Source organism: Arachis stenosperma, chromosome 5, assembly GCF_014773155.1.
Source record: "Arachis stenosperma cultivar V10309 chromosome 5, arast.V10309.gnm1.PFL2, whole genome shotgun sequence".
Lineage (NCBI taxonomy): Eukaryota > Viridiplantae > Streptophyta > Magnoliopsida > Fabales > Fabaceae > Arachis > Arachis stenosperma.
This window is the reverse complement of record NC_080381.1, coordinates 218,297-242,343: the sequence shown is the minus strand read 5'-3', so window position 1 is coordinate 242,343 and position 24,047 is coordinate 218,297. Positions and strand designations below refer to the sequence as shown.

Below are 24,047 nucleotides of genomic sequence, written 5' to 3'. Positions count from 1 at the left end.
TTACACTACTCTGTTCTGTGCGTCTTTGAGAGGAAGTATCATCACTTCCCAAGTTGACAGCCGGTAGTCTAAACAGATTTCATGTTATTCAAAACAAATATACATCCAACTTAGTGAACAAGATACACCCAACTTGATGCACAGAATACACCCATATTGTTTCACAGAATACATAACAAGATTTATTAAATAATAAAGCTTCTTACGTTTCAGAGGACACATAGCGATCTTCTGTCGATCCCAGGTCAGGCTGGTTGTCCCTGCGAAACAAGATACAATTATTAGCAAACAAAAGACACCAAAATCTCAAATATACAGCACAGCAAGACATACCCCTCTGCAGCAGATTTACGAACGTTTTCCCCTAGCCATTCATCGAGTTCGTCACTCGATATTTCATATGTCTCACTACATTCATAAAATAAGACGTTAACAAAAATAATTACGATGATAGACCATAGTATAGCTTACGAGGTACTGTACCCGTCAAAGTATTGATCTTCTTCAGGAGGTGAATCCTCCACAACTACTTTTTTTCTTTTTTTGTGGTGTTCTGGGTGGAAAAAAAACAGTACCAATCAGAAATAAAAAATTAATTTTATCACAGAATTTTATCCAAAGAAGTGCTTACTCTTTTGGAGTTGTTTTTGTTTCTTTCTTTTTCTTCTCCTTCTCCGCAGGCAATGATTCTTCGCTCCTATAAGTCAATAACAGACGCTTCAGTTAATACACGAAATCTTTATAACGAAGCCAAAAGAAAGGAGTAATAATTTCAGGACATTACTCGTCACTTGGTTCAGATTCAGATTCTGAATCAGAATCCGACTCCTCTTCCCTCTGCTTTCTTTTTCTTGAGTCCATTCTGCAGGCAAACAATCATCATTTAGAACATACTAAAAATACACCCAATTGAATTCATGAGACACACCCAACTGAGTATACAATATACACCCAACGCAGCAAAAGAAACACACCCTGCTTAATAAGCTACATACACCCAACGTGGACAAGCAAAATACACCCAAACCCTATAAAGAAATTACACCAAAGTATGGTACTTACTTTTTCCCCTTTTTGCTGGGGTGTTTAATTCCCGAATCCTCCGAGTCTTCTTGAGCCTCAGACTCAGAGGTATAAGTGTCACTCTCGGTAGTTTCTGTCTCCGAAGACGATGTTGAGCTCGCCTTCCTTTTTTTTGTTTTTTTTATTTCCTGTTCTTTTTGTTTTTTTTCTTTTTTTCTCATTTTTTCTTTTGTCTCTGCCAAATTCAGAATCCCCTGAAACATGAGATATTTTAGTTAGCACCATTAGGGTAAATAAAGTACACTAACTTATTATGATTACTCACCAAAGTTTCCTCTCTCTCTTCATTCATTCTTTTCACCAACTGCTCCTTAGTCCAGTTGGCAATCCATGGCTTTGGTGGTCTTTCACCCCTGTTGTTGCGTTTGTTTTTTGAAAGGTGAAAGTAGATTATCATCAGGGCGAAGAGGCAGCCATTGATTGCCTTCTTCTTCTCTCCTGGTAGTCTGTTATGCCCCTGATCATGAAGGTCAAGACATGCCCCCCCAGTTTCTCTCCTCTATGCCCTCCATCTCAAAAATCGGGACCAGGTGCACCGGCGATATTTTGTTTATCGTCGTTGGCAAAAGGAACGCCATCTGTATGTAGAGGATGAATATCCTCTTGAACATCAGGCGTTCCTCTTCGTTGCCAACGCCGATTTCCATCATTTCATCGGTAAGACTTTTGAGGGTCTTACCCTGGAATCTTTTATAAATTATTTTGTCAGATTCAGAAAGTTTCTTGTAGTCAACTTTCTCAGGAAATAGATCTCCTACAAAAAGGAAAACAACAAAGCAACCAAGTCAGTTCAGATACACCCAAGCATCAGGTTAATATACACCCAAGCAACAACTTAATATACATCTATAATTTTGAGCTAATTACCTGTTGCATTGATGCCAAGCGCATCACCTATTTTTTTCGGGGTTATATGGAAAGAACCATATCCTGTCCTCAGTTTGTTCTCCCCAAGTTTGAAGTTTTTTGCCAACTCTCTCAAGAGTTGGTGATCCACCCTCAGTGGTGGGATGTGCATCAACCCACCGAATCCAAGATCCCTGACAATGGCCTTCTTCTCCTCAGTCATGTTTCTGAACTTATCATTCAGGAGATGTGTGGCACATTTGAGGTCTTTGGTTTGGTTTCTTGCTGCCATTTTCTCTGAAACTAAAAATACACCCAAAGACATCAGTAATATACACCCATATATATATGACTCAGATACACCCATTGATAACAACTAAGATACACCCATTGATAACAGTAAGATACACCCATATATATGAGTCAAGACAGCCAGATATTCGCAAGATACACCCATTCATAACAGTGAGATACACCCATTCATAACAGTGAGATACACCCAAAGATCTCAAACAAGATACACCCATTGATTACAGTGACATACACCCATAGATATTATTCAGATACATCCATATAGATATCAGACAGATATCACTTAGCCATGCTTCAATATAAAGCCACATTACAAGGTTAAGCAGTTTACACCCCCGAATATACGGAATAAACCCCCAAAAATCAACAAAAATAGCAGGAGAACTTAAAACGACGTAGAACTAAGAAGAACGACGTATAACTCAGAAGAACGACGTATAACAAAGAAGCAACAGTAACAGTAAACCCTATCAGAACGACGTAGAAGAAAAGTAAAATATACAGTATTTTAATGCACTTACGTTGAGTATTCTTGGTTTGTTTTTTCTTCAGATTCTTCTTCACAGAGAGGTTGATGGTGTTTTGATGCAGTTTTCGAACTACGATTTCTATATTTTGAAAGTTGATCTTCGCTCGAAAATGAGAGGGTTTCGTTGATTTGAAAGTGCCTTGAGAAATGGAAGAAGTGGAAGAAGTGGAAGAGTCTCCCATACGTAACCGTTCGAATGCTGAGCGCGTGATTTGGACGCGGCATCTTATCTCTCTTTCGTGCGCGTGTTTCGTGTTTGGGCTGGGCCAACTTGGTTGCTTGTATGCTTGTATGTGTAGCAGGCCCGAAAATATAATTACAAAAAAAATAGTTATAATTAAAGTGATATAAGAGTAAGACAAAAACTTTTTCCTCCCTAAAAAAGAGAGAATATTTCTTTAATAAATTTAGAAATATTATGCCAATTGGGGATAGTTGTAGAAATATAGCACATTAACAAACGAGTGTAAAAGATTGCTACGGTTTTTATGTGTATAAAATGCTAATATCCTATAAAGATTAGCATCCTTCCCTCTTTCATATAGAATAAAAAATAACGTCTAATTTAATAATTGAAAAATCTATTTAGTTCCACAATTTCTTCAATTTTCTATTGATAAATTTGGTAATAAGTAATAACTCGAGGGAGAAATTTTTTTATTATTCTCTTTGTATTTGTAAAATTGATGAATGATTAATAAATTTATGAATTTGATACAAAATATTGATTTTGTGAGGTGAATCAGAATGAAATAAGAAACAAGAGGGGGGCCTGCAGCGCAAACGCGTTAATTAAATAGCGCAATAAATTGTGCAGCGCAATGAATCTAATTGGCTACGCTCCCGTAATCGCGTTAGACCTAAGTCGGAACCCTGACTCCTATAAATACTGCAACATCTTCTCTTACCTCTCCACACAAAAAACACATTCACACAAATCAGATCTGACCTATCATATGTCTCAGAGGGCCGCCGTCCCCCACTCTTCTTCCATAGCCTGTGGCCTCCATTCCCATCTTATGGTCTCTAGTGATATCTCCAACTCCAACTGGTCCCAATAGTCCCAATTTACTCTCTAATCCATTCTTTTCATTCTAACATACACTAACCCCAATTCATCAATTTTGTACCACAACAACAACATCATGGGTGTTAAGGGTTTTGTAGAAGGAGGCATAGCTTCAATTGTTGCAGGCTGTTCAACCCACCCACTCGACCTCATCAAGGTCCGCATGCAGCTCCAAGGCGAGTCCAATCCAACCTCCGTACCTTCCCTCCGACCCGCACTCGCCTTCCAAACCGGATCCCGATCCATCCACGTCTCACCACCTCCGCAAATCACCCAACCTCCTCGCGTCGGACTCGTAACCGTCGGCGTCAAGCTCGTCCAGCAAGAAGGCCTCGCCGCTCTCTTTTCTGGTGTCTCCGCCACCGTCCTCCGCCAGACACTCTACTCCACCACTCGTATGGGGCTCTATGACCTCCTCAAGCAGAAATGGTCCGTCCCTTCCCCTGTTCCCGGCGGCGCCACCACCATGCCTCTCTCACGCAAGATCGAGGCAGGGCTAATCGCCGGCGGCATTGGAGCCGCCGTTGGTAACCCAGCTGACGTGGCCATGGTGAGGATGCAGGCCGACGGGAGACTCCCTCCAGCTCAGCGGCGCAACTACAAGTCCGTCGTGGACGCCATAACGAAAATGGCGAAGCAAGAAGGCGTTGCTTCCCTGTGGCGCGGTTCATCGCTCACGGTGAACCGCGCGATGCTTGTTACGGCGTCGCAGCTGGCGTCGTACGACCAGTTCAAGGAAGCGATTCTTGAAAAAGGTTTGATGCGCGATGGTTTAGGTACTCACGTGACGGCGAGTTTTGCGGCGGGGTTCGTTGCAGCTGTTGCTTCGAACCCTGTTGACGTGATTAAGACTAGGGTAATGAACATGAGGGTGGAGCCAGGGGCTGAGCCGCCGTACACTGGGGCTCTTGATTGTGCGCTGAAGACGGTGCGTGCAGAGGGTCCCATGGCGCTGTACAAGGGGTTCATTCCTACGATATCGAGGCAGGGTCCTTTCACTGTTGTTCTGTTCGTTACGCTTGAACAGGTTCGCAAACTCTTCAAGGATTTCTGAGAAGACTACCAAGATGATCATCTTCATTATGATAATGGCGAAAAAATAAAATGTTATGACTTCGTTTTTTGTTTACTCGTGTCTTGCGTTTTCAATATTCCTGATGTTGTGCCTGTGGTAGAGTCATTTTTATTATTATGATTTAATCCATCAAATCCAATATTTCTGGAATCAACTGGCCTACACTTTTTAATTTTTAATAATAAAATTCATGACAAAATATAAAAAAATACAAATATTATTTTTCAATTTGTGATCGAGTCAAATTCTTTGCGTCCATCAATCTCAAGAATACAAAGAAGGTAGGTAACAAGTGGGTCAAAATTTTTTATTAGAAAATTATAGAAGATTCTATGGTTTTAGGTTGTGAGCGTGTAAGTAGCATAGTCGGTTGTAGAGTGTGGAACAGAACGCGGTTATTGTGAGGTGTGAATGCTAAAAGATGCTAACTAAAAGCGTTGGTAACTTGGTATTGTCTCATCGTTTGACCCTTTTCTTTTGTATTACTCTTTATGTTTGGTTAAGTTATTCCAGCGGCCAGCTTTTACAAGCGAAGCTACCAAATTGAAGCCTTGCAAGCTGTTTCCAGGGAAATAAAAAAGAAGATAACATTGTGACTGTTAGATAGTTTGGTATGTTTTGTTAAGCTATCAAAAGATTCATTATACTATATTTGCGTGAAGATATTCTTTAACAAAAAAGAAAAAGCAATGCTCAAGGGAAATTGGCATCCATAAGTTGCCTTTGTCCGGACTTCTCTTGGTATGCAAATTGGAAAACATGAGACTGGGACTAGACTTTCAAAATGCAAGGGGTTTGTCAACAAGTGTCTTTATTTAAGGGTCCTTGCTAAAATTATTTACATATGGAATATTTTATAGTTTTTTCTATAATAATAAGTTATAAATGAATTAAGCAATAACTGAGTCACCAAAATGTGAGAACAAGCCAATAATGACACTCACAGTGGAATGGAAAATTGAATATCATATTGTAAACACATGAAAATCAGCCATAAAATGAAATTTAGAGTGGTTTGTATTATGTTACGCTCGACTTTTAAATTAAACGGCTATCATATTGTTAGAGAAATTATATGCTTGATTTAAACCAAACGTGCTTTTCACTATCGATGATCCCTTCTTTCATGCTTGATAATTAAATTATATTTTATAAAAAATGATTTTATTAAGCTGAAAAAGTTTAATGGTCTTGGCTTGAATTCTATTGTATCCCATGACATTGATTCCTGTACATTTCATATTTCACCAAATTTTGAATGTGAGTTGTGACGCAACCTATGTTAAGTGCAGTATTTCCCCCACTTTTCTTAGTGCGTAAACGGCAATTATTATTGACCACAAACCAACACTACTATTGTGTATTGATTGGAGCTTGAAGCTATGGCTGCAAACACTTCCAATTTGGTTGTCAACACACAACGCACTCATAAGTCATAACCAATCGGAATAAATCCAGATACAAGTTAGAGAAGTGCTAAATAGCATTATTGTAGAAGGAGACAAACACATGGTAATAGAAATATCACTCCCTGATTTGATATTATTTCTCTTTTTAAATTATTCTGTATAGAAATTATTTGATTTTTTTTTTCTGGTGATAGGAGAAAGTTTATAAAAATTCGAAAATAATATTAGAGTAAGCGGCCGACATTCTTTGTAGGAAAATGATAGGTAGACAGTGAAAATACCAAACAATATGAACAATAGATATATTAGATGTTTATTTTACTAACTATATGGATGATTATTTTAATATTAAAATTTAGGTGAATAATTTAGAAGTATAATATATTTTTATTTAATTAATAATTATTCATGTTGTTCAAGATAGTCATTATTTATATAGTACTCCCTTTCTTGTAATACCAAATGCATAAGATCATTGCATGCGTTGGTAAACTAATTTCCTTTAATACTTAAAAAAGATTTATTTTATCAATCGAGATATGGGCCTGTAATATTCATATTATTGATAACGGTATCTATGACTTTTGAGTTTTGACTCTCTTGATAAACTTAATACACGAGGCATGTTAATTTGTTTACTTTTAATTAGTGAATTCTTTATAATTAACTTGGCACATGAGTCGAATTTTTGCTGTATTTTAAATATGATGAGAAGGTACCGTGTAAAAAGATAACTTTGTTACGTAAAGGTTTCGATTAGTATCTGTTATAGTTGGATGTATTTGTCCGTATAACAATTTACAAGTGAGATAAGTTTTTTTTTTCTCTTAAATAAAATATAAATAGAGATAAATTTTCTTACTACTCATCGTTCCTCTCTTCTTAATAATATGGAGGCAGAGTATCAAATAGTTATTAGCATGTGAAGTTACTTGCTAATTGCTATATAAGCAATCAATGTGATAAGATAAGCTAATATGTTATTAACCATTCTCTCAATTCGGTTCCGTATTTCATCTTTTCTCCTTTGGTTTCCCCCTTCACTCTGCACTTTGCTACCTCTCTGCACCGTCCATTTGATCATAAATAAATTGATTATATCTAATCTAATCAAATTAATACGTGAATACGTGTAATAACAAGCATCGTCAGATTATAGTAAGAAAGCTACCAAAGATTGTGTCAAGTGAACGTGTTAAAAGAATTTGGATACTTACACTCGTACGTTCTTCTTTAAATATTTTTTTTTTTAAAAATAAATAAAGTCAGTCAATGGAAATTGAAACATGATAAGAGAAAACATATAAGGATTTCAAATCCAGTATTAAAAGCATTTTAAGATTGGAGAATATCAAACTTTGAAGTATTGTTTTGAAGGATTATCTGAAATCAATGTAATTTGAGTCTAAATGTGAGGTCTAAACTTCTTTAAACGAAGGTTCTGACTTATTTATTAAAGGATGAAATTATTCGATGTCTTCAAATGAATAGAGATGAGTGGTATTTACAAAGGACTTCGATACTTAAGTTAATAAAGATTTTAGACAAATTTAAATAAATCGAGATCGAAAAGAACCGAAATTTGATATGATATTTATAAGAAGGGATGATAGTTTGACCATTACTCCTAAATCTCTCCACTCTAATAATAGCCTTCCCTAATTATTTATTGAGTTATTCCACGTCGTCACTAGGAATACATATCTGATGTAGTGTCATGCAAATCAGGTCGGGCATAGTTTGGATTATGCATCAGGCAAATTAGGTGTACTATCCCGTGTGGATCTATTGGGTTCTTTTTTTGGACCTTTTGTAGAATTGGATTGGCGCACTTGGGCCTTGGCTTGTGTGATGGACCCGGATGTGAAGTATTATTCCTAATAACCACTAGGGTGATGAACCAAAGCAAGTTGGCAGAGATGAGCTTGGGCGATGAACCAAAACAAGTTGCTAGCTATATGTTTTTATATATAAATATAAATGTCTAGATTTTTACTAACATAAACCATTATCTTTAACCACGAGAACTAACACAAGTGGTAGTTGCTTGGGTTGCTTAAACATCATGTCAGGGTTTGATTCTTAAGGGGAATGTATCTCCTACCCACCGAAAGGTGAACTCCATCAAGACCAGAGATTAGTCGTTGGTTCATGATCGATAGATATCCGAGGATTAAGATCCAAAGTACTCATTAGTCATTTTACTACTCGTAATTAATTTCATCCTCTCACATTGCTCTGATGGCTATGACTATGAGCTTTTGGAGGCATCTCCAAGTTGGTGTTCAACAACTTGGTAACAGTGATTATCATATGAACATGAAGCTTACGCCAGTTGCTGCATTGTTCTGCTCTTTACACGTGATTTTGGCAACAATACACGACCTTAGTTATGATCTAATAAGGACCACATTTCACTTGTTTTGTCTTAGAAATTATTGAGTGTGCTGGTGTGATCAGATGCGCAACATGGAAGAATTAATTATGTCCAAACCTGAATCCTATCAAAGAGCCATAACTCTGCCTAATTTACCAGCAAATGCAAGTCTCCTAATGTTGAATGATTTTATACTTCTCCCCTGTTCGATTACAGGTTATAATTAACTTACTATTCACCAATATGAACAAATTCTAAGGCTTGATAAATGGAGTACACGCGATCAAAATCTGTTATTGGGTATTGACTATTGAAGATAACTCTCAAAATGCAACTGTAATTGGTGAACTAAACTCTATCTAAACGTCTATAATAACTACAAGTGCACCATCGAACGATTCAGCACAATACCAGAATGCGGGTGCAGAATCAGGATATTATACTTCTCAATCAAAAACTAAATATACATTTTTCTTTGCTGTGTAGCTGTACGAGCTATGGGAAAGTGGAGAAGAATCAATACATTGGTGTCAACTAGAGCAAAATGTAACTGCACATTTAACCATAGCACTCTTCTTTTTCCTTGACTCATCCTTTCTCCGAATAATTCACTTGTCTTCTGAACCAAGAACTTGTTCCCTGAGCTCCTCAAGTTTAGCAACAAACTCATCCCTGTTTTTCTGCAGGTTCATAAACTCAATCATCAATACAGGTAAGCAGAATACAGGAAATACTTGCATGCTGCTCGATCACTTTAATGTGATCTCCAAATATATGAACCACACTGAGACAGGCCAAGTAGCCGAATACCTTGAAAAGCAGATAACGGGAAGTGAACCATACTGTGTAACCAAGTCCTATAACTTCCAAAACCTTGGGAAACTGCCACAAAAATGAGTCAAAAAGATAACTATTAGCATTTCGAAGTTGGATTCCCGTATGAAATATTGACATTTGAAGCTTTATACACACCAAAGGAATAGAATCAATAGCACCAACAATGGCTGATGTTAACCACAGGGCAACTACAGCAGCACCACCATACACGACAAGGGAACCAGTATCATCTGTGTCAAACTGTATATGCGAGGGGAAGAGAGAAAATGTTAGAAAGTCTGCAAAACGATGTAATCAAATTTTCCTTATAAGTAATCAGTTATGTATGTGACGGGCCGCAAAAACAACAGAAAATCTTCTTCAGAAAAGAAGAAACAGCCATTAGAATCACTAGTGCCATCAAAATATCAAAACAATAGAAGGTATGGTATAAGCATAAGCTGCATCATATGAATTAAAATAACAGATAAAGACCATCACTTAAAGCAGATACACAATAGCTTTGGCTACATAAATATCACCGCAGAGTTAAGTTTGGTTTAACTGTAGAGCACATAAGAATTGCCCCCAACAGAATATAACGTAAGAAAAGCTCAAGTGAAGTCCTTGTAACCATAGTAAACGTTACTTGTGACTCACAAATGGGAGTAAAATACAAAGTTGGTTCGACTTATGTATGCTTATCTATCATCGTGTGTCTATCATAGTTGCTCAGGTAACCGCTCAGGTTCGACATTACTGCCGAAGTATCATAAAGCATTTGCATAAATGCAATCAATGAACTGTAGTTATCATCACAGCAACTCAATGTGGAAAAAATCATACAAATACAAAACATTAAAAATCACAGATTCAAAAACAACCCAAAACAAAACACCAAACAGGTTAGGTGCATAAAAAAACGACCTTAAGATCGAGCTTATCGAGAAAATCCAAAGAGAGGCCTTGCTGTTCATCCTCCACAGGAAACTCTTTCTCTTTGCCATCGGTTCCATTAAACGAATTCTTCTTATCATCTTCTGGTTCGACAACCTCAGCGTAAGTGGCACCGTCACGTTTCTCATTGAAAAAGGAACTCGACCCACTCGATGTTTCTTCAGATGTCGTTGATCTTACCAACACATTTCTCATGCAGATTGAACCTGTCATCAAAACCCATCATAAAAAAAACCCGATTCCTCAAAAGGATTAATTATTATCATAACGGCTATTTTAAGAAAAAAAATAGGAGAAAATATTGAAGTCAGCTCCAATCAGAAAAATTAGCAACAGCATACAAATAACGTGAGAAAAAGAACATTAAATTGAAAGGGGGAAATGATAGAGACAGAAAAACAGTGCGAAAAACAAAGAAAACTTAGGGTTTTGGATTGGGGATCTGGGAACTTACGAGGTAAGAGAGGTAGAGAGGGGGTAAGGAGAAGAGGAGAGTGTGAAGAAGACGAGAGGGAGCTCGGAAGCTTCGAAAAGGGCATAGCTTGAAGTTTGAAGAGCTCCATTTCAGACTTCAGAGTGTGAATTGAATTGAGAGAGCCACTTTTGGTTTTGGGGTTTTTGACACCTTTTTATATACAAAACAGACTGCCTTTTAGGGTTTCAGGGTTTTCTTTATTTATTTATTTATTTATTTTGGTTTTACATTTCGGTGAATATTTTTTTTTTAATATATAAGAAGAAAAAACAATAACGGAAGAATACCTTCTTCTTTTTCGCATATTTTTTCTCTATTATTGTTTTTTTATTGTTACTATTATTGTTGTAATTTTTTTTCTTTTGCTTCTTTTTTTTCCCTTGATTTTGCAGTACTACATATTTTTTTTTGTTTTTATTCGTATTAAAAAGATAAAATAAAAAAATTATGAAAAAATAAAACAAAAAAGATAATAATGATAACGATAATAAAAAAGAATTTTAAATTATATAGAATTTATTAAAAAACTAATATCAAAATTTTTTAACTATAATACAATAAACTTTTTAATTTTGATATTAAAAATTTTTGAACGTAATATAGATTCTTATGAAAAAATATCAAATAAAAATGATCAAAATAGAAAAGAGTAAAGTATTGTTTTTATCCCCAACGTTTGGGTAGATCTCAACGTTGTTCCTAACGTTTAAATCGTCATATTTTTAAAATTGACTCAATGTTATTGTGCCGTTAGGTATTGTTAACGGAATTGACGGCAGGACAAAATTAAGACGATTTTGAAACGTTAAAGACTTAAATATGACAAAAACGTTGGGGACAAAAATGATACATAAAAATAAATTTTAATTTTATCATTCAATAATATCAATTTTTTACGGTACATAGTTATTCAATTTTTTTTAATCACATCTAAGTAAATTATATTTAATCACATTACTTTTGTTCTAAATAAATTTATTTTTTATAATTTTATTCTTAAAATTTTTTGCTCATTATGAAATGTTTGTGCTTTATTGTATATGTATCATTTTTTTTTCTACAAATTTATGTAGTAGTCATTTCACAAATATTTTATGATGAATAAAAATTTTAAGAGTAAAATTATAAAAAATAAATTAATTTAGAACAAAAGCAATGTGATTAAGTATAATTTACTTAGATGTGATTAAAAAAATTGAATAACTATTTATCGTAAAAAATTGATATTATTAAAGGATAAAATTAAAATTTATTTTTATATATCGTTTTTGTCTCCAACGTTTTCGTCCTATTTAAGTTTCTAACGTTGCAAAATCGTCTCAATTTTATCTCGTCGTCAATTCCGTTAACAGATCTCTAACGGCAGGACAATATTGAGTCAATTTTAAAACGTTAAGGACTTAAATAGAACGATTTAAAAGTTAAGGACAACTTTGAGACTTACTCCAAACATTGGGAATAAAAACAATACTTTGATGATGATAATGAGGATGAAAAAGAAGAAAAAGAGGAAGAGGAGGAATGAGAGTTTTGAATTGTGCTGAATTTATGCATAATATATAGCACCAACATTTTTTAACATTAACATAAGAAGTTTTTTAATTTTAACATAAAAAAATTTTAACCATGATACTGTTCTTGTTAAGAAGAAGAAGAAGATGACGACGACAGAGGAGGAGGAGGAAGGAAAGTTTTAAAATTTACAGAATTTATCAAAAAAGTAATATAAAAATTTTTAATTGCGATACAGAAAAATTCTTAATTTTGATACTAAAATTTTTAACCGTGGCATAAAAATTTATAAACCGTGTCGTTTTCAACTAAATGATATATTTTTTATCATTTAACTAATTGGGTGGTATTAAATTTATACATACGAGGTTTAGTCATTTATGTATCATTTAATTTATTATATTTATGTATTTTTTTTCTAAAATATATTTGAATAATTGAATGTATTTTGTTGGTTGAATGAGTTAATATTTTAAATTTGTAAATTTTTTAAGATATTTTGAGTTATTTACTAAAAAATTATATCATTTCTAACTAAATTATGTGTTTTGTTATCACTTAATTGATTGTGTGGTATCAAAATTAATATATAAGAGATTTAGTTATTTTTATATCATTTGTAATAATTTGATGCGTCTTTTAAAATACATTTAAGCGTATTTTATTAGTTGAGTGAGTCAATTTTAAACTTATGATCGTTTAAATATTTTTGTGTCATTCACTAAAAATTTTGATATCATTTATAAAATTTTTTTATATCATTTGTAAAAAAATTCTTGTATCATTTATAATTAAATGATATATTTTTATTATTATTAAATTAACTGTGTGATATTTAACAAAAAAAAAGGATAATAATAACGATGATATTGATAGAGAAAAAAAAAAGAAAAAAGAGATATTAGTAATGACAATAATAAAAGAAAATACCAAGAAAAAGTAAAAAGTGAAAGAAGAAGAAAAAAAAGAAAGGAGCAAGTAAGAAGCAAAAAACATAAGAAGATAAAAAAGAAAAAAATGCTCAAATTATAATAATTTCATTGAATTCGATTAGATATTTTATTTAGTTATAAAACTCTTTTAAATACGTATTTAGCTGAAAATACTTACATTATTTTACTTTCAAGCATCTAATTCTTCACTTGTTGCTATTGTAACTAATTTTTCATTGTACTAATTCTAATATGATAAATAGAACTTATATAGAGAAACAAAAGTAAAATTTTTCATACAAAATAATAATTTAAATGAAAAAATGTATTTATTCTCTGGATATTTAAAGCATAAGATTAAATTTGTAGATTAATAAGTCTTAAATTTTATAGTAGGAAACCACAGATATAATAACTTATTATCACGCCATGTTAAATGGTTTTTTCATCAAAAATATAAATTTTATATTTTTATTACTATATTACTATCATCATATATAAATTAGTTTAATTTTAATGTATTAATAATGTAAAAAAATTACATAGTAATTTAACTATATTTATAAAAAATTTTAACTAGTAATTATTTTTAATGATATGATAATATACGATTAAATGTGAATACATAAAAGTAAATTCATATAAATGATCGGAAATAATATTTTGTTTTGTCTAAACTCAACATAAGTTTCTGGACATGAACTTGTAACTGAGGCTTTTACTTTTTCCCTAAAGTTAAGTCCCAAGTCACGTTATAAAGACTCCCAATCTCTCAGGGTCTCACCAAGTTGTCCTAGCTATCATATTAAGGCCCAGATATGCTTTGGGCCGCTTCCTTTATTGTTGGTTGATCTTTATTGCTCATTATACTTGTAGTGTGATAAACTTGTAATTTTCTTTTCTTTTGGGCTTAGGCCCCTATGTTTACCAAAAAAAAAAAAAAGAATTATACTTGTTCCGAAGTTTATCGGAAACATTGACTTGGACCTGAACATGATATCCAAATTCCTTTGGGTGGTAGCGTCCGACTTGTTGGTGTCGAGGTGCCGCCTGTACGAGTTCTTCGTGAGAAGGTGGGGGTGGTATCTGCAACAGACTCCAATGCTTAAGTTAGCAAGAGTTTTAGGCAGATTTTTTGTAGAGCAGAACGTGAATTATACATAGGGGGTGCCAGTGTATTTACAGTAGAGTTTGATGACCTCTCTGGTGGCGGTAATTCTATCTTATCTTATATCTTTAGGAGTTTGTTGAGATCTTATCTTCTAAATGAGATAGAGATAGTAAGAGAGATTTGGGGAGCCATTTACTTATTTAGATAAGTACAAGCCGATCCCTTTTGTCGTGTCCGACCTCTCAGAGAGGTTGGGTATTCAGTAGAGGCCATCCTTTGAGGTGGGCTTTGTGTTTTATTGGGTCTGACTTTATAATTTGGGTCAGGGTATGAATAGTGCCCTTACTTGAGTCCTGATCTTTATATAAGTCGGGTTCGAGCATTCTGTGGCTTCTGCTTAGACGTCGGGTGCTCCTTTCTATGAAGGTTGGATTTTTAACCCGTTTGAAAATTAAAACGTTTATTCTTTGCAACTCTTTTGAATAGTGCTCAAATCGCTCTTTTGTTTTTTGGAAAAACCTTATTACCTTTAAAATAGAACTAGGTCTTTTAAGATGTTGAGTTTCCTTTCATAGATCCGACTTCGAGTAATTGACCTTTATCAAGTTATTTTTACGACCCATTTTTTATCCGATCTCATTAAGATCACTTCATTCGAGTAGTTTATATAACTTCTTACATTAACTTGTACCTTGTCGCTTCATATTGCCGACCGAATTTAGGTTGGGGAATGATTTTTTGTGTTTTATCGAGGTTAAGTTAATGCGTCTTAAGTAGGAAACTTTTGGAATAATAGGAATGAAAGAAATAGGAATTTTATTAGTAAAATAAAAAACTCCTTTACAGAAATATGCGTGCAAGGGGATTGAGTGTCCCTAACTCCCGTGCTGGTACCTCATTAAAAACCCCAAGATCGGGAAAAAAGAGTGCACCTCTGCATGAGGTTCATTGCTTAGCTGTAGTACCTTCTTAGGTTTAATACGTGCCAGGACTTTGGAAGCTCTCGCCCTTGGAGGTCAGACACTTTGTAGTAACCTTGGCCTAAGACCTCTACTATTTTGTAGGGTCCTTTTCAATTAGCAGCCAGCTTCCCTTCTCCTTCTACCGAGCTTGGTAGGGCAGATTTGGTCTAGGAAGAGCTTCCCTTAGTCAGGAATTTTCTTCCATGTTGATGTATTTCTCTACCCTTTCTTAAACTTCATTTATGGAAGTCGGGTGTCGTTCGGATATGGACTGGGAGAACGGCCCCTCTCTGAGGCCGTTGACTAGTCCCATGATCACAGCTTCAGTGAGTAGGATCTGGATTTTCAAGCATGTTTTGTTGAACTTTTTCATATAATCTCATAGGGTTTCTCTAACCTCTTGGTTGATCCTTAACAAGCTAAGGGCATTTTTCGCTTTATCCTTCTGGATGGAGAACTTGGTCAGGAACTTCCGAGACAGGTTGTCAAAGCTAGTGACCGACTTGGGGGTAAGGTGTTGAACCATTTCATGGCTGCTTTGATCAGAGTGGTCGGAAATACTTTCTAGTGGGTGACATCAGAAGCGTCAGCTAGATACATCTTGCTTTTGAAGTTGTTGAGATGATGTCTAGAATCGGTCACTCCATCGTAGAGATCTGAGGGATTTTGAAGTTCCTGGGTACTTTGGCCCACATGATCTCTTATGAGAATGGATCTTCTCCACCTAGAGGGTTGTCTTCCCGATCCGTTCGGGTAGTTCGATTTCAAAAGTCAGTTTTTAACTTTAGAAACTTTTCTTCTAGCTCCCTTCGTCGTCTTACCTCCCTTCATAACTGTCGTTCGGCCTCTCGCTGTCGTTCAGTCTCGTACTCGAGTTGTTCTAACCGATCTCTTTGGCCTCATATGAGACCCAGTATTTTGGCGGTTTGTGGAGGTTCTTCTTCTTCGGGGTGATGGATTTTTTAATGGATACGCCTTGGCCTAGGGTTGGCCGATGACCCTTCCCCTTGGAGGCCATGTGCTTGAGTTGGAGGAGGTAGTATAATGGCGTTACTCTCTGATTGGGGCTCGTCTTCGGATTCAGATGTTGTGTGGCTGTCTTCGTGCTAGTTGTCCGCCATCGCTATGGGATGAATTCTAGGTCCACGGCAACGGCGCCAATATTCCGAGAGTTACCTAAAACTTTGATTTGGGCCTGAACGTGATATCCAGATCCCTTTGGGTGGCAGCGTCCGACTTGTTGGTGTCGAGGTGCCGCCTGTCCGAGTTTCTCGTGAGGAGTGGAGGGTGGTACTGACAAACCCCATTTTGAGGGTTCATCTTGTGCTGATTTCAGGGGTTTTATCAATGATTCCACACACTTTCTATATGAAAATACAAGATTTTGCATTCCTTTCCTAGTTTTGCCCCATGAATGAAAACATGCTTATTTTGCACTAAAATAGATACATTTCTAATCTTCTCTTGATGCCATTCGATACCGTAACTTGTGTGTTAAGTGGTTCTAGAATATAGGGCAGGGATGGACCGGAAGAGAGAAGGAGGATGGGAGCAAAGGAAGAGAGCAAGAGAATTAAGCCTTGGAAAATCTCGGCATGGGCGCGTGCGCGCACTTGGCGCGTCCGCGTGGATAGACCAATTAGAAGCCGAAGCCAAGAGTCAAGCCACGAGTCGGCTTGTGTAGCGGCTAAGCCATGATCTTCTTGGGCGCGCACGCGTACGCCACGCCTCCACGTACATTACAAGATGCATCTGCGGCACGCGCGCGTACCTTGCGCGTGCACGCCGATGTTCGAATGTGGATTTTTAAGAAGCCACGTGACTTAGGCGTGGAGTTAGTTGAGAATCCCATCTTTAGGGAATGCCTTGGAGGGAAAAGCTTAAGAAGACCAAGGGAGCAAGGGTTAAGGACTTTTAGTTCATTTTGTAGATTTTAGATATTTTAGGAGGTTAGTTAGTCACACTTTTGGAGAAGAAGAGAGAGATTCCAAGCTTCCACTAGGGTTCATCTTCATCCAATTTCTGAATTTTCAATCACTTTTGGTGAGATCCATTACAATTCTCACTTCACTTTGTTCATGTCATAGATCTTCTTCTCCAATTTCAAGTAGTAATTGTAATTGCTCAATTCTCATAGATCTAGAATTCAACTTTGTAATTTTAGATTTCATCAATACCTTGAGAATTTGATTTTCATTGTTGATCTTTGATCTTTGTTGTTAGTTCCTTGTGTTGCAATACTTTTAATTCCACTTTTCTTATCATTTCACTATGACTTTCTTTCTTGCTCATCACATGTTTGATAAAATGTCAACATTAGTTATGGAGTAGAAATATCTCACTTGGCATAGGGTTTGGCCATTAGAAGAAGTTGAATAGTTGTGTCAATTGTTGATTTGAGATTAGGGAATTGCTAATTGACTTGGAGTGCACTAAAGCTAGATTCTCATGAGGGTGAAGCTAGGACTTGGGACTCAAGTTGATTATCTTCATTTGACTTTTCTCTATACTTAGGGGATAACTAAATGAGGGAAGGCCTAATTGTCGTCATCATTGAATAAACTGTAAGGATAGAAATTCTAATGCCAACCCTAAGCCAAGTCTTTTAATGATTGATTGTTTGTTTCATATTACCTTGCTAAAACCTTCAAAGAATCCCAACAAAGCTTTCTAATCAATAAGATGCACACTTTGGCAATTCCAAGGGAGGACGACTCGAGAGACTTGTACTCTCGGATATAGATTGTAGGATTGTTTGGTACGAAATTTAAGTGTCGATTAGACTATACTCACGATCATATTCATATTTGGATTCTAATTCGGCATGCTAAATTTCGTTTATCAGGTACCTGCAGGAGACTCTGATGTTTAAGTTAGCAAAGGATTTATGCAGATTTTTTGTAGAGTAGAACGTGAGTTATACCTATGGGGTGCCAGTGTATTTATAATAGAGTTTGATAACCTCCCTAGTGGCGGTAGTTCTATCTTATCTTATATCTTTAGGAGTTTGTTGAGTTCTTATCTTTTAGATGAGATAGAGATAGTAGGAGAGATTTTGGGAGGTAGTTATTTATTTAGGTTTGGTTTGGTAAAGTTTTTCAAAGAGGTGCTTGTGCTTTTTAAAAGTTCAAACTCCTCATTTTGTGTTTGGTAAATAAAAAAAAAATCATGTGCTTACTTGCAGTTTTTAAAAGATTAGGGTATTTTTGAAAGCACCTAAAATAGAGTTTTTCAAAGTTGACTTGTACTTTTCAAAATTTAAAAGTCTAATATTACCTCATATATTAACTAATTTTTAAATTTAATGCTTGCATTTATGTCTATTATAATATTTTTAAATTTTAAAAGCTATTATACCAAACGCAATTGTTGTCGCTTGTGTTTATTAAAAGCTATTTTTAATTTGATTTACCAAACATAAATGTTACAATTTTTAAAAAGTCATATTTTAAAAGTTAGCTGTTATAAGCTACTTTTGAAAAATAAAAACTTTACCAAACTAAGTCTTAGATAAATACAAGCCGGTTCCTTGCGTCATGTCCGACCTCTCAAAGAGGTCGGATATCCGGTAGAGATCATCAATTGAGGTGAACCTTGTGTCTTTATTGGGACTGACTTTACAATTTGGGTAAGGATATGAACAATACTACTAACAATTAAGAATTATACTACTATTTCTCTACTGATAAAATATACAATTATAGAGATTAGAGATTGATGAGTGTATTAAGCTTTTGGGATGAGTGGTTTCATGACATGGTTGATTACCATAAATTTTGCATTCAGCTGTTCAATGACTTGCTTTATTGTATCTTCACACTCACCAGTGACTATTATGTCATCTACATAGACTAACACAAAAGTTTTTGTTTCATTAAGATCACTTTTGAACACTGACACATCAGATTTTGTGGGCTTGAAACCAATGTCACTTAGGCCATTTGCCAACTTGCAATACCATTCCCTTGGCGCTTGTTTTAGGCCATAGAGAGCCTTTGTTAATTTGCAAACTAGTGATGAATCTCCCTGTTCGAATCCTTGAGGCTGCTTCATATACACTTCCTCCATTAGGTCACCATGAAGGAAGGCATTGTTGACATCAAGTTGCCTTATTGGCCATGAGTTTGCTAAGGCAATAGACAATATTATCCTTATAGAAGTGGGTTTTACTACAGGGTTGTACGTTTCTGTGAAGTCAAATCCTGGTCTTTGTGCATAGCCCTGAGCAACCAGCCTTGTCTTGTATTTTTGAAGAGACCAATCTGAGTTGTACTTAGCTCTGAACACCCATTTACTCCCTATAGCACTTCTATTTGGAGGTAGCTTCACTAGTTCCCATGTGCTATTTTTCATCAAGGCATCATACTCCAAGTCCATAGCTGCTTTCCATTCAGGCATGTTGAGGGCCTGTTTCACACTCCTTGGTTCTAGGCTTGCCTGAAATGCCTTAGGTTTTACTATCCCTGCCTTACTTCTGGTTGTCATAGGATGCACATTTGTGACTACTGTGCGAGGTGGTTCAGAAATTGGAAGAACAATCTCCATGTCATTTATTGGAACTGGTGTTGGCATTGAGGACACTGCTACTGGCCTTTGAGAGTTGCTGACAAACTGAAGCTAAAGCTGATGTTGAAATGGAACTGGCATTGTTACTTGTTGAGTACTCAAGAGTTGTTGTGGTGATGTTTGAAGAGGATTGTTGCTGGCTGGGCTTGAAATAGGTGTTGGAAGTGAAGGTTCTGGGGTTGGTGTTGAGATTAAGCTTGAGTGACTTTGAGCTGTTGAAGCTGGGAGTTTGGGAATGGTTGGCGTTTGTGATGTTATTTGATCAGCTGCTGCTGTTGAGGACTGGTGTTGCTTGTTGAGTTCCTTGAAAGGAAATTTGGTTTCAACAAATACCACATCTCTGGTTATTATTATCTTTCCATCTTGAGTGAGACATTTGTAACCTTTGTGAGCTGTGCTATAGCCAACAAAAGTGCAGGGTGAAGATCTAAAATCCAGCTTGTGTCTGTTATAGGGCCTTTGATGAGGGAAGCAAAGACATCCAAAAACCCTGAGGCTTGAGTAAGAAGGCTCTTTGCCAAACAGTTTTTTTGTAGGAGATACTCCATCTAGCACTGGAGTTGGCAAGACATTGATCAACTTAACTGCAGTGGTGAATGCTTCTCCCCAAAACTTGGTTGGCATAGAGGCACCAGCCAAGAGTGTCAGGCCCATTTCCACTATGTGCCTGTGCTTTCTTTCTGCAGATCCATTTTGTTGATGGATGTGAGGACAAGAGAACCTGTGCTGCACTCCTCTTTCATTCAGAATCTTTGATAAGCTAACATATTCAGCAGCATTATCAGATTGTAAAATTTTTAATTTTGTGTTTAATTGCAATTCAACCATTTGTTGGAAGTGATTAAAGACTGATTTTAGTTGAGCTCTAGATTTAATAAGGTAAAGCCAAGTGAATCTTGAAAAGGCATCAATAAAATGCACATAATACCAGTTTCCATGCTATCAGCCTGGGGTGGGTGCAGGTCCCCAAGTCTGACTAATAAAGTGAAATACAGTTGAGAAGAGAAAAGGGTAACTGATGTGATTTCCAATACAACAGGCTTCACAAGTTTCTTTATTAGGTAAAACAGAAAGATTACAAGTTTTGAGTACTTTTGACACTACATTATGATTCGGATGCCCTAATCTTGCATGCCAAATCAGAAAGGAATTAGACTGTGCTAATGAGGATGTGTAAGCAAAAGGTGTGTGCAGCAGTGATGTTCCCAAATCTATACAGGCCTGTCAACACTTCCTTGAAGTAATAGTTCTCTAGTGCCCTGTGATTAATGCAGCATTGTTAGAATAGAATTCAAAGAAAACTCTATTATCACAACAGAATTGATGCACATCACAGATTCTTTGTGATTTCAGGCACATGAAGCAACTTAGTTAGGGTAAGTAATCTTGAGCTCATATCAGTTTTAAAACACATTTTACCAACATGATGAATATGCAAACCTGAACCATCTCCTATGACAACTTGTCATCTCCAGTGTATGCCTCTTTCTCCATGAGATTTGTGCATCATGAGTCATATGGTGTGTGGCTCCAGAATCAGGATACCAGTTCGGATCTTGAACAGTTGAGGGAGTTGCTAAGACATTGGTGTAATTTGCCTTTGGCTGTGTTGACTGATATACTCTTTCATATCTATAATTTTGCTGTATGTCTTATCATAGACGGCATGTGGCTTCCATCATTCTTCCTCTATCTTGAGTCATCGCTATGCATCATGTGCATTTCTGCTGTTTCCCCTAAAGCTGACGAAAGTTGCCTCTATAGTTTCCTCTGCTGAAATTTGAGAGTAAAATTGATTTGTTGAATCTATGAATGTTGTGAATGCTGAGATACATTTGCTTGTACGAAAGATTCAGATTTTCAAATCTTGCTAACAGCTTTCATGAGCAGTAGTAGAGCTTCTAGTTCTCCCACTGTTATGCTGGTGATCTTGCCAAGATGAGGTCATTACGTTTCCATATTCTTCAGTTAGACCGTGCAGTATTGCATTTACATGATCGCATGCATGAGGCAAGTACATCCATAGTGCTCTTTATTGACAAGACATATTCAGTGATCTGAATGCTTAGTTGTTCTTCAGCTGCATTACCTTGGCCTTGATTTGAGATATTCTTCAGTTAGACCGTGCAGTATTGCATTTACATGATCGCTTTCTTTCATTGATTCACCTACTGAGGCAAGTACATCCATAGTGCTCTTTATTGACAAGACATATTCAGTGACCGAATTGCCTATCTGAATTGTGCTTAGTTTGTTCTTCAGCTGCATTACCTTGGCCTTGATTTGAGATGAGAAGTGATCCTCCAACCTTTTCCAGATTTGATGAGTGAGCGTACAACTAACCATTCTTGTAGTGAAGGGATTGGACATTGAAGCTAGCAACCAGGATTTCAGAAGAGCGTCTTGCCTTTTCCACTTTTGAAACTCTGGATTTACTGCTCCATTTGGAAGAAGAATATGAGGAATTTCCTCTCCGGTGAGATGATTCAGCATATCATTTCCTTCAATTGTTGACCCGGCTTGATCCTTCCACTGCAGGTAATTATTTTCGTCTAGTTTCATGGAAATAGGAGTTGCAACGAAATTCTGAGCCATGGTTCTTGATCGATCTTCAGCCATAGATCCAGATCTGATTATTTGCGGAAGCTATGGTACCAAGAGCTCTGATGCCATGAAGGTATCAGTGCCTTAGGCACACAGAATATGAAGAGCAGAATTGAGCTTAGTGGAGAAGCATGATGAAATGCAGAGAAGAGATGAAACTGAAATTAGAGAGAAGAATGAAGAGAGAGTTCTGTTATTGAGTAGAGTAAAAAATGAAAGAGAATAGGATTTAAAACATAAAATTAGAAAAAAAAAATAGTATTGAATATTGACTATAATTTGATTAAAATTTTTAAAGAATAAAATTAATGCAAATAAAAAATATTAAGGATAAAATTAAAATAAATTAAAATTTAAAGATATTTATAAAATTTTTAATAAATTTTAAAAATAAAAATATATTTTATCTTATTTTTTATATATTATTTATGACTCTGTTAGTAAAATTTTTTAGATCTATCATATATTTTTTTTTATATTTTGCCTCAAAGAAAGAATAAACGACTATTAGTCGCTTTGCATGGTTAAATTATAAAATGTTTGTAAATTTATTTGACATATTATTTATGTGTTACAAAAAATGGAGTAATGTTGATATTTAAAGTTGTTGATAATAATATTGAAGATAATTAAAATTTTTATTCATTTTTTTTCAATTTATTTTTATTTATTTTTTATATCTATTTTATTGTGTTAAACTTCTTTTAAAAAAAAAAACTTATTATTTATACACTTTAGGATTTAAAGTTAATTTGATAAAATCATTATAATGAAATTATAAACGTTTTCTTATAATCACAAGTTTGGAAATATTACTTATGCATATGTTCTGTTTTTTAACTTAAAATCAGGAACTTTTAATTCTAACTTTAATTTATTTAGATTTTTGTTGTCAAACATTTTCCTTTCTTTACGTAATAACTACAAAATAGTAAGAAATATGTATGTTATCTGTTTTATATAACAAGTTCAAAATATACCATTTTTTTATGTTGTTATCAAAATCAATTATTTAAAGTTTAATTAAAAGATTGGACAAGTTATTTAAATAAATTGTTTTACCCTCAATATTACATAAATACATTGTTTCTAAATTTAATATGCAAATGCATTGATTCATATATCTATATAAACCGTTATTGGCAGTAGCGATTTATAGGTGAACAGAAACCGCTAGTACCAGCCGCAGTTTACGTGCAAAATGGGTTGGTACTAGCGGTGTGATATGGTACTAGCGGTTTACGACTAACCCATTTTGCACGTAAACCGCGGCTGGTACTAACAGTTTCTGTTCACCTATAAACCGCTACTGCCAGTAGCGGTTTATATAGATACGTAAATCAATGCATTTGCGTATTGGATTTGAAAACAATGTATTTACGTAATATTGAGGGTGAAACAATTTATTTAAG

General features: G+C 35.4%; 3 protein-coding genes and 1 non-coding gene across 4 annotated transcripts; 1 reads left to right on the top strand and 3 right to left on the bottom strand.

The window, feature by feature from the left end:
• Nucleotides 1–1,524: 1,524 nt before the first annotated feature.
• LOC130983221 (uncharacterized) lies at nt 1,525–3,025 on the bottom strand. Its single transcript, XM_057907413.1, has 3 exons — nt 2,763–3,025; nt 1,951–2,232; nt 1,525–1,837 (listed from the first exon to the last, which is right to left on the bottom strand). Exons 1-3 carry the CDS (start codon nt 2,950–2,952, stop codon nt 1,554–1,556), a joined length of 756 nt encoding a protein of 251 aa, XP_057763396.1. The 5' UTR covers nt 2,953–3,025; the 3' UTR covers nt 1,525–1,553.
• A 646-nt stretch (nt 3,026–3,671) lies between these two features.
• On the top strand, nt 3,672–5,068 carry LOC130980252 (mitochondrial uncoupling protein 5). Its single transcript, XM_057903929.1, has one exon. The coding sequence runs from the start codon at nt 3,916–3,918 to the stop codon at nt 4,891–4,893; it is 978 nt and encodes a 325-aa protein (XP_057759912.1). The 5' UTR covers nt 3,672–3,915; the 3' UTR covers nt 4,894–5,068.
• Nucleotides 5,069–9,017: 3,949 nt separating this feature from the next.
• Nucleotides 9,018–11,121, bottom strand: LOC130979203 (protein CURVATURE THYLAKOID 1D, chloroplastic). The gene is made up of 5 exons (XM_057902580.1): nt 10,928–11,121; nt 10,444–10,679; nt 9,673–9,777; nt 9,511–9,582; nt 9,018–9,380 (listed from the first exon to the last, which is right to left on the bottom strand). The coding sequence occupies exons 1-5, from the start codon at nt 11,034–11,036 to the stop codon at nt 9,309–9,311; spliced, it is 594 nt and encodes a 197-aa protein (XP_057758563.1). The 5' UTR covers nt 11,037–11,121; the 3' UTR covers nt 9,018–9,308.
• Nucleotides 10,245–10,340, bottom strand: LOC130984538 (small nucleolar RNA snoR128). The gene has a single exon (XR_009088470.1). It is a non-coding gene; the product is annotated as a small nucleolar RNA snoR128 (small nucleolar RNA).
• Nucleotides 11,122–24,047: the final 12,926 nt, after the last annotated feature.

Excerpts from the sequence above, each read along its gene's own strand:
- LOC130983221 (XM_057907413.1), bottom strand. The coding sequence starts at position 2,952 with ATGGGAGACTCTTCCACTTCTTCCACTTCTTCCATTTCTCAAGGCACT. Across the intron at positions 2,233-2,762 it reads ACAAACCAAGAATACTCAAC|TTTCAGAGAAAATGGCAGCA; the intron begins GTAAGTGCATTA and ends GTGTATTTTTAG. Across the intron at positions 1,838-1,950 it reads GCTTGGCATCAATGCAACAG|GAGATCTATTTCCTGAGAAA; the intron begins GTAATTAGCTCA and ends TCCTTTTTGTAG.
- LOC130980252 (XM_057903929.1), top strand. The coding sequence starts at position 3,916 with ATGGGTGTTAAGGGTTTTGTAGAAGGAGGCATAGCTTCAATTGTTGCA.
- LOC130979203 (XM_057902580.1), bottom strand. The coding sequence starts at position 11,036 with ATGGAGCTCTTCAAACTTCAAGCTATGCCCTTTTCGAAGCTTCCGAGC. Across the intron at positions 9,583-9,672 it reads CTATTGATTCTATTCCTTTG|TTTCCCAAGGTTTTGGAAGT; the intron begins GTGTGTATAAAG and ends TTTTTGTGGCAG. Across the intron at positions 9,381-9,510 it reads CCCGTTATCTGCTTTTCAAG|AAAAACAGGGATGAGTTTGT; the intron begins GTATTCGGCTAC and ends ATGAACCTGCAG.